The sequence below is a fragment of the Etheostoma spectabile genome, chromosome 12 (genome assembly GCF_008692095.1).
Source record: "Etheostoma spectabile isolate EspeVRDwgs_2016 chromosome 12, UIUC_Espe_1.0, whole genome shotgun sequence".
NCBI classification, from domain to species: Eukaryota; Metazoa; Chordata; class Actinopteri; order Perciformes; family Percidae; genus Etheostoma; species Etheostoma spectabile.
The window spans coordinates 17,704,564-17,715,169 of NC_045744.1; the positions used below are offsets into that span (position 1 = coordinate 17,704,564).

General features: G+C 41.0%; 1 protein-coding gene across 1 annotated transcript in view; it reads right to left on the reverse strand.

Annotated features, from left to right (window-relative positions):
• Window positions 1–3,074: 3,074 nt before the first annotated feature.
• col6a1 (collagen, type VI, alpha 1) overlaps window positions 3,075–10,606 on the reverse strand; it is a 23,034-nt gene continuing 15,502 nt past the window's right edge. The window contains 10 exon segments of the mRNA XM_032530792.1: window positions 3,075–4,929; window positions 5,264–5,293; window positions 5,421–5,592; window positions 5,706–5,892; window positions 6,650–6,756; window positions 7,144–7,277; window positions 7,376–7,384; window positions 7,602–7,638; window positions 7,985–8,020; window positions 9,296–9,361. Coding sequence (XP_032386683.1) covers window positions 4,325–4,929; window positions 5,264–5,293; window positions 5,421–5,592; window positions 5,706–5,892; window positions 6,650–6,756; window positions 7,144–7,277; window positions 7,376–7,384; window positions 7,602–7,638; window positions 7,985–8,020; window positions 9,296–9,361 — 1,383 coding nt within the window. The 3' untranslated portion in view covers window positions 3,075–4,324.

Below are 10,606 nucleotides of genomic sequence, written 5' to 3' on the forward strand. Positions count from 1 at the left end.
TGAAGGTGTAGTGGGGCTGTGATCAGTCTAGGGGTGGTTGGAGGTGAGACAGCAGTCCACATTTTACTTAGGGCAAAGAAAAGAAGAGTAGGACGAGGAGAAGGGCCGCTTCTGGACAGAGTTATAAAGCTGTTCTCTCTGCCTTGGCCGGGGAAGAGTTTTTCCTTAAAAAGAGAAGAAGAGAATGGAGCAGAGAGCGTGTGCGTGTCCATGTGCGTGTGCATGTGTGTGTGATTGAGAGGGTGGGGGGTTCTGGTCTCTCTTAAAAGTGTGACTCATAGAATAGGAATGACCTCCCTCCCAAATAAGAGTAAACCAGTCTCTGCCTTTCTCGCTGTTCCCCTCTTTTTCACACACACACACACACACACACACGCACACACACACACACGCACGCACGCACGCACGCACGCACGCACGCACACACATACTCTCTCACACTTTTTTTTCATTATTCCTTTCACATGGACTGAAAGAACTTTGCAGTCTGGGGGGATTTCTGTATAATCAGTTCCAGAATCATAAAGAGCTCTACTTTCCCAACACCGTTATATCTTTTCTCTCACTATTCCATGGAAAACACACAAGGAGCAACTTAATTTTTGTCATGTGCAAACAATCACAAAGACAAAAGACAAGGCGACAATATAGACATAAAAGCAAAGCAAGCACATGCATGCACATGCACAAATCTACACATTCAAACAGCAGATACATGTTCATCTGCAGCATGCCCAGATATGGGAGTGATAACATTCTGTCAGATGTTTTCCAGTGCGGCTCCTAAATCTGAAATGCTATACACCTATGTACATATATTAAAGGTCAAAAACACAAGATATTACATTTAACTTATGATAAGCTAACATTTACTTCTCTTTTTTGGAATCGCTCCCCCCCTTTCCACCAGATGTGCTTTCTGTTCAGACAAGACAGCTGGGAGTCATTACCCCAGTGCATCATGAGCACGCACACACACACACACACACCACACACACACACACACACACACACACACACACACACACACACACACACACACACACACACACACACACACACACACACACACACACACACACAACCAATGAATTTTGGTGGAAAAAGGTTGTTCTGAGGTCTGAGAGTGGTAGTGAGAGGTCCAAATGCTAGGATTCAGAAAAAAAGCAGAGAGGAAATTGGGTCTTGACAAACTACAGAGAAGCCAAGACAAATTTCTGAGGAACAGTCCACCCACACACACACACACACAGCTTTACATGCACAGATGCTGTAAATCATGCATAGAAATATGTATCACCATGCAAGTGGCCACACAAACAAACTAATACAGACACAGATAGACGTACACACAACAACACACACACACACACACACACACACACACACACACACACACACACCACACACACACACACACACACACACACACACACACACACACACACACACACAAAAACAAACAAGCAGGGTCTCTGTGGAATGCTCTGATAAGGGCAGTTTTGACTCTTGTTCTTCAGAAATGACTTTACAGGAAGAGATGCATCAAACAGTGCAGCGCACCCACGTGCACACACTCTCATACAAATGCACACAGCAAAGATCAAAACAATGGCTCAAAATCAGGACCAGAGGAAAAAAAACAGGAAAGTAACTTAAAGTGTTCCACTGAAATTCTGCTGTAGAGTGAGTGTGAATTTTTGATAAAAGAAACATGTGTCTCATTGAACCATGGAGAAGAAAACACTTGAACATTTGCGTGTCCATGTACTGAACATTTTGTGCACATCTAGCAGTGAAGAGTGGATGCAATGAAAAGATGCAGTTTGCAGGGATACATTCTTGAGCCCTGAAGGAGTTATTCTGTCTTCTCTTGCCCCTTATCAACAGGGGGGTCAGAGGTCAGGCTCAGCACAGCAACCCTGGAGCTGGTAGATACGTTGCTCATGGGCACCTTAGCAGGCAGATACTTACTGACATAGCGAGTTTGACGTGGGGCTTGTGTTTATATGGACTCTGCCTACTAAACTATCACATTGCTGCACTCGGTAGTTAAAGAATAAAAAAAATAAAAAAAAATAAACCAGCTGAGTCTTTATTAGTGGTCACTATAACATTTTAGTCACTTAGTTAATGGCTAAGAGGTGATGGTTCATTTGGGGCAAGCAAATTGGACAAAACAGAAAAAAGTATAATGTAAGTGTAATATAATTTTTGCATAGGAACAAAATCTGATCTTCTTATCTGTTGTTAATTCTGATCTTCTGAGACTTACTGGAACATCTAATTTTTTAATCATTCTGTGCGTAGGATGCTCTAGTAAACAGAGCACATGCTCGACCGGGTGTGCTACCAGGACACTGATACTAATATGCACATGTACGTACAGTATATCCAATACTTATATTATCATAACAATGTTAAAATACTGATGTTAAGGTACAGTTAAGTCCACTATCTTAGTTTAGCATGTTATCTTGCTAACATTTGCTAATTAGCATTAAACACAAAGTAATGATTTTTTTTGACTTGATGGAAAGCCAGGGGATTACCAAAGTACAAGAGGGTTGCTATCCCCAGCACCATATTGATATTGGGCTAAAATTACATTAGGAGGATCTTTAGCGGGATATTTATGTATCAACATATGAAAATGGATCTTTGTATACTGGCTTTGAAAGCCACAGATTTAAATTCTGATTGTGTGTACAAAAGTGAGCTGAGACAATTTGGTGTAGTAACCTTTATTGAAGGAGATCTTACAACACTACTTAAGTTTTGTTTCTCAGGTGAACATATCTTTTTGACAACATGGGTAGAGGCTGACCACTGAGACTAATAGCACCACGGATAATAACAGTACAGCAACTTTGCGGCACTCACAACAAAAAACAAACTGAAGGTGTGGAATTTACAGCTGAGGGGATCTAAAACAGGTACACACTGTTTGCTGTGTGTATGTGGGTGTGATGGGCTAAGTCCCATTAGGTGTCTTTTTTTCAGCATTTAACCATGATGTTTTCCTACCCCAATGATGAAGCACAAAGTTGTGTGTGTGTGTGTGTGGGAACAGGTTTCTGTCATTCTGTAATTTAAACCGGTGACCCCAGCACAGCTGTTTATGGAACAATCGCCAGGCTCCACATAAAACATCACCTCTACACACATATACATGTAATCGATGTTGACACTGAGGTGCTCACACTCTCACACATACAGATGCACACACTCGGGCAGAATCACAAATGCTAAGTCCGGCTTTCAAGTGATGTTGGGTGGGAGTTTTTACTAAGTTAGCTTTTCCAACAGACCTTTTCAATATGTTTTATACTGTAGGGGCAAAACCTAAAATAAGGATGACCGGCCAATCATGCGCCAGCCTTTCAGGTCAACGATTATTTAGGTTCCAGAAGAATTAGACAAATAATTTTTATGTTTTCAATTCACAGTCGCAGTTGGCTTGCTTACGTTGTAAAATTGTGACACCACAAATCCAACACCACTTCAAAGAGTGGTAAGAGCTACAAAATGAATCCCCATTAAACCCTAAACACAAATTCTTTGAATGGAAGGAGCTCTAGTCCTGGAAAAACAGGAGAGTGTAGCCATTTTCAAACCAAACTAATACATTTAAGTAACAAACTAGCTGAAAGTAATGCAGAATACCTGAGGAGAAATCAATTCAATGCATTTAAAAGCTAGAAATGTAGTTTAGCTGTGGCCATGACTGACGGTTTTCCAGTTCGTAAGCAACCCTCTTTGAAATGGGACTTTTGTACCCTGAACTTTGCCTGCCAGGCAGCAATTCCTTCAAACAATCTCTAACACTCTAAAATTGTGTAGAACAGCACCATCATTTGGGATATCATCTAATGGAGACTCAACCCAGGGTAGTAGGGTCTCATGGAATTAAATGAAGACACTTCCATTTGTCTGCCACACAAGCGTAATTATGGAACCCATGCAACTTCTAGGAAAGGCCCGTCCTTCAATAGCATTTACACGCTACTGTTGGCCAGGCGTCCATTCTTACACAAGGTAGCGTAACCCGATTTGTTCTGGTCCTATCCCCTGACCAATCAGCTATCCTAACCACAACTTAAGGTCATTGCCTAACTGCAACCAATTGAGCTGCTTCGTAGGGCGGGCCTTTCCTAGAAGTCACGTGGGTTCCATAATAACGCGCCACACAATCATTCGTTATATTGTGAGACTTTCAAAAATTTTTTTTTTTACTCAAACACAGTGTATGGTAAATGAGTGAGACTGAATATTCATATTGGCACTAAAAATAAAAAAGCGTGTTGGTCCTGTTGTCCCTCCCTCAGGGGATGGACACCCTGCGGGAGACGGTTTGGTGGAAAACCCCGCGGAGCAGAGAGGCGTAATCTGGGACACGGAAGAGATGCCGCTGGGCATAGGTGAGGTCGTCCCGCCGCCCCCTGCTCACCAGCGTGCGCAAGTTGGCCTCATTGACTTGGCTGCCAACGGAGATGACAAAGAGCTCCACCCTGGCGTCCGCCACCTCACGAACGCGCTTCTCCAGCTGGGGCTCGGTGACGGCCTGAGACCTGCCGTCAGAGAATAGCACCAGCTTCTTCTTGCCTCCTGATGCATCCCCACGTCCACGTAAATTCTTCATGGCAAATTCCATGGCCTCTAACACGTTGGTGCCGTCATTTTGGAAGGTCGCGCTTTCAATTTGACGAGACAGCAGGGTCAAATTGGTAGTTAGCCCCTGCTCCATGCTGGCGCTTCGGCTGTACTGGCCCACAGCCACGTTCACAGTGGCACCGCGCTTCTTCTCGCTAGTCAGGAAACGCTCAGCCAAGCGGTGGACAAAAGCTTTGCTTGTTTGAAAATTCTTCTGGCCCACACTGGCCGAGCTGTCCATCATCACCAAAATATCGGCACTTTCAGAGAAAGAGACTGAAACACACCAAATACATCTGATTAATAGCTGTTTTTAGAGGTTCTGTAAATGACAGACTGGAAGGTGCAATACAGCCAAATGAAGCAATTATACAATTTTCAATTCACTTGTAAATTTTATAGTTTAATTTGTTGGTTGTTTTTAATGTTTAATGTCAATTCTCATTTAATGTACAACCTATAGACAGAATGTGAGAAAGGAAAACAATCCTATTAAAGCTATAAATGGCCAACTGGGTTAACAGCATTAGATAAGGTAAATATCAAAATAAGTTAACCATGGTCCAATCAAATGTGAAACTATCATGAATGACAAAGAAAACAGTCTTACTGGGACATTTGTAGTCTGGGCACCTCTTTTCTGAATGAGAGAAAAACAGGGGTAATAACTCAGTTTATTTGGGGTTGGTACAAAAATGTTAACAAAAACAATTACCAGTGATGTGTGTGTGAGTGTGTGTGCACTTCTGTGTGTAGTTTGTGTTCACCTTGACAGATTCTGGATGTGAGGTTCTGCAGGAAAGAGTCTTCTAACAGCTCTGCAAAGTTGTCCAGGACAAAGGAAAAGCCTGGTTTGGGGTCATTCTTACAAACCAATTCCCCAAGCTGCTCGTTGTTGGGCTCGCGGCCTGAGTAGTCCTTCACTCCTAAACCACCCACCTGGATGAGAGAAACTAGGTTTTCAGTTTTGCGGCTACTTTACATTATTTACATTATTAAGTGTCTAGGAGTGGCACAGGCGTTTACTGTCTATCGAAGTGTATTGTACTCACCCGGAGATCTTTACCACAGAGTACGTTGAGGGGAATCTTATCCCTTGAAATATCAGAACGTCCGTCCGTGAGAACGATAACGACTTTGTTCTCATGGGTCATTTCAACGATTGTGTTGTTCAGAGTAAAGCTAAGGGCCTCGCCTGTGTACGTGGCCTCAGCCAGCCACTTTAATTCTCGCACTTTCCTGTATGCACACACACACGCACGCACGCGCACGCGCACACACACACACCACACACACACACACACAATCAAATCAATGGCTATTTAAGAAAATATATGACAAAAATTCCAAAATACAGTATATGTAAATATAATTGCTCTGCCACAAATGAGGCAATTGATGTGTATTTCAGCATCCATTAGAGTTACATAAATCTGGATTGTGTTGAAGCCTAGCTTAGCGCAAACATGTGAGTAGGGCAAATAGTTACCCTTGGTCAAGATGAAACTATGCCTACAGTTGTTATACATGTAGTATTGTTTTACCAATCATTTCAAGCATGGCTGTGGGAAGCATTCAAAATGGGTCTTGGACACAGAACATTTTTAACAGAGTAGATAAAGTTTTCTGTATTTTGGGGCTTTTTTAAATATAATTTTTTGGTTTTTATTGCCTTTATTATTGGGAAAGATTAAGTCGGTCAAGTGGGAGAGAGAGGTGGATGACATGCAGCAAAGGGCCGCAGATTGGAACAGAACCCGTGGCCGCTACGACAAGGACTGAACCTCGACCTCCACATGTTGTGGGGCCATTTCTTAAGTGGTGCAAATAGATATTTTAAATGATCTCTTCACTCTTAATGAGACAGCAAACAAGAGACAACACTGTAAAAAGTCAATATTGAGTTAGTAAATTAGCAACTGCACTGTTTTTTCTTGGAGAGGGTTATGCACTTATTGCATTACTAAAACACAGACTTCATTGCATTTGAACTCACTGTTTAAATTCGAGGAGGCTACCAATCCCCTTCCCCAGTCGGACAACTTCTTGGGCTTTCGATCCACTGTACTGGACTACACTCAACCCAGAGTCATTACCTGCAAACTGGAAAAAAAAGCATTGCATGGTGACTGTGTGTTTTGGTCTGTGTTTTATATCTACGAGCATGTGTTTTCCTCTGTCAACATTTCTGCGTCCCACCCATCCTGACTAATTATATCCACACTGGAAGAGGAGAGTCACTGGAGAGACATAAAAGCAAGTTCCAAAACCTGAGTATATCTTTCATTCACAATTTCTATTTTGAGGTCTGTTTTCAGGCCAGCATTTCCAAACATCTCTGAAAACATTTTTGGTGTCATTTTGTATAAACAACCCAATCCACAAAGGTCAAATGCTGGTTATCCTAAAGAAGATCGGCAAAGATGGATGATTATGAAATACAGTGAAGTCAAATGTCCAAACCCATTATGAATAAAGACTGGACATTACCTTGAGTTGCTGGTCTTTTGTCAGTCTGTCTATGACTGTGATGATAAAGTCTTTGGCAAGCGCAAAGTTTGTGGCACCGATACTCTCTGAGCTGTCCACAACGAATGCCAGGTCCATAGCGGCACACTTGCATTCTGGAGAGACACATAGACAAAATCACAGAAGTTCACAATAAACACTAAAGCACCAGAAACAATTATGAGGACTTTGTTTTAGATTTAGCACAACTTACCACAACAAGCTGAGGTGTGATTAGGACAGAATGGAAAAAAACACAAATAAAGGTTAATTAACACAACATAACCTGCGTAACCCTCACATTCTTCAGGATTTGATTGCCTGTTTGGCTATTGAGGCACTGAATTGAAACGGCAAAGTGTTTAACATCAAATACATGTAGCTTCATTTCTGTGAGTGTGTATTTCAGCATGCAAACATGTTGTAAGAGGTTTACTTACAGCAGAGCTTCATGATGATATCCAGAATTTCACATTCCTGAAGAGAAAGGTGGAGGTACGGTACAGCCATGCATTGTTAAATCACATTACATATCTACTGTATGTAGACTAGACTGTTTCAAGCTGCTCTAGAATAAAAAAATAAACCATGACAATGGTGACATTTTACTCACAGGACTGGTAAGTAAAAGGCTAGGTTTTTTTTGTTTTCAGGAAATTGAATGTGTGGCTTTGGACTGAACATACAGTATCAGTTTCAGAATCAAAACTAGCGCGGCCTCAAGGTGAAATAAAGTCTGTGGTGCTTAGCCAAACTGTCCTGGGGTGAAAATTAGGGCGAGGGTTCATATTAAATGGACTGTATTAATTCTTTTAATACTCACATCAGTTCCTGGTGGTCCAGGAGGCCCAGGAGGTCCCTGAAGGGAAAGAAAGAATGAGTGAGAATCAACCCCCTGATAGATGTGTTTATCTGTTAAAAAAACTGGCCAGACAAAAGTTTATCTCATGTGACTCCGTACACAGCAAGTACTGAAAGACTCTTTTTTTTATTTCAACTGACAAAAAAGGAGGGGATTCTTTGGAAAAGCAATCTATCCTTTGACTGCAAACCAGAATCTCTCAGTCACCGAACCCAGAACCACACCCACACATTTGTGTGCACTGCTATCTTTCTGCAACAACATGTGAATCTTCCAAAAGATCATTGCCACAGAATTTTGTTTTGGGTTCACCAGGCTGCAGGAAAACCATCTGTTTTGTTTTAACAGACATTAAACTCAGTTTAAGAGCATTCTTTTCTGTGACAAAGAGAGAGAGGGAGAGAGAAACAACCGTTAATTGTAGACGAGGGAAACTTTCCTGAGAACACATGACGCAAACTGTTCATACAGAAATATACAGAAGAGAAACAAGTCCGAGGTGAAGGCGGAGAGGAGGGAGAAAAAAAGGAGGAGGAAGAGTAGGAGGAGAGACAGAAAGTGGGAAAAATATGAAAGGGTAGGGTTTGAGGACTCTGCCTTGGAGAACATGTCTTTATGCACACTGTTATATTTAGATCTTCGTTCATCTTTTCACATGATCCAACACCACAATTTCCACTTGCCAGTTGTTGAAAAGGGAAATGGAATAACATTATCTTTCCAACATACCTATGAGCCAAACTAAGGGATGCAATTTGCAATTGATTTGATGTTATGTTGAGTAGTAGGATTAGCTAACCTTGTATAGAATCAGTTGCAGCCTACATGTGAGGAAATACACAGCGCTGGGGTTTGCTTTGTTCTTGTTAGCACAATTTATCTAAGGTCTGGTGATATTCTGTATTTCTATGTCGACAAATACCATTAAAAGACAAAAACCAACAAGGAATCGATCCTACTAAAAGCAGTAACAAGTGTTGTTCAAAAATTATTAAAATTAAATTAAAAAAAACTGAAATCAGTGGCTTTATAAATATATTATATTAAAATGTTATTTTTAATTGAGCTAAAATAGGTTGATCTTAGGATCAGCATAACTTTCCATTATAGGTATTTACAAAAAAACGATGTCTGAATGTGAGAGTAGGTCAATGGTTTGGAGGGAGGGATCTACTTTGCATGTGTGGACAGAGATCTTCCAGTGTCTCAACGTGCTTACACATCCAGACAAACCCACAGTTAGCTCATGTAGTGGCTCAATGCTATTCTTACCGGATTGCCCTCAGGTCCTCTGTGACCTTTGGCCCCTTTAGGTCCTGGAGGTCCTGGTTGGTTGTTCTGCAAAAAAGAAAATTAGAGAAGATTAAGAGAGTCCCATACCTGTATTGAATTTGTATAAGTATGGTTTGTACGAATGGAAATATTTGTTATAGTTATACAACTATACTACAATGTGTTATAGGGTATCCATGTTGAAGATCTACTGCTGTAAACCTCCATCACAGCCTGGGAATAATTTGACTTCATATGACTGCAGCCCAGCTGTGTGCATGTGTCCTTCTCTTCTCATCTTTTGCATCATGAGTGTATGTGCACATATCACATCCGGGGTCAACTAAAATCTTTTCAAAGACAGTTAGCCATTGTCAGCCTGCAGTACAATTTGTTAGATTATGTTCAGTCCATTAAATATGGCATGGTATTTCCATATTTAAAGGACTTAAAAGTGATGTAAAGAAATGTCATATACTAGAATAATTGGTTCCTGTAATAAATAACTAGTTCTGCCAAATAATGGGGTGATAATCCAAAAAGAGTTTTGTATCTACTAGGCAGCAATTTGTTCATCACAAACAGAACAACACAATAGTATAATCTGTATAAAGGAATGTGTGAATGAAAAAATGCATCTAATTAAAAATGTACAATTGATGAAAGTTTGAGGATGTCATTCACGTGTTGTCAGTGGTCAGATAGAAGAAGATGTCAAACAGCTATGTGGTTAAAAACCACTTGGTTTGGAGAAATAATCTGGACCACCTGGTTGGAAGCAATGTAAATCTAGGTGTCATCAGCATATATGCGGATATATACAGTGAGAAAAGTAACGGTCCTACTATAGAGCCTTGAGATACCCCGCCCAAAAATAATGTCACTATAAGAGAAAGTGATTTTTATTATCTAAAATCTGAAATTTCTAAGAGGGTTAATTTGGGCTAAATCTGGTCCTGCCTGGCTCACTATCTGTCACACCAGTGCAACTGCAGAGAGAGAGCAGCCAAAGCCCCTGCAGCTGCTGCACTCTGACCCTCTGCGGATCGCTGTGGGATTAGACTGTCAAAGTGTGGAGAATAAAGACACTATTATACACTATAAAGAAATGTGGGCATCTTGGCTTGAGGAAGACTACATACAGCTGCATATAATTTCAAATTGATGCAAATTTGCAAATTGAGAGCAAGTATTATGCACGATGGAGATATGAAACAGCTTTCAAAATGGGTTGCCAACATGAGCAGATTCAAGGGTAGCAGCTGTTTTAAAAATGTAGTTACTAATGTACGATTTTGAACCTTTTAAAAG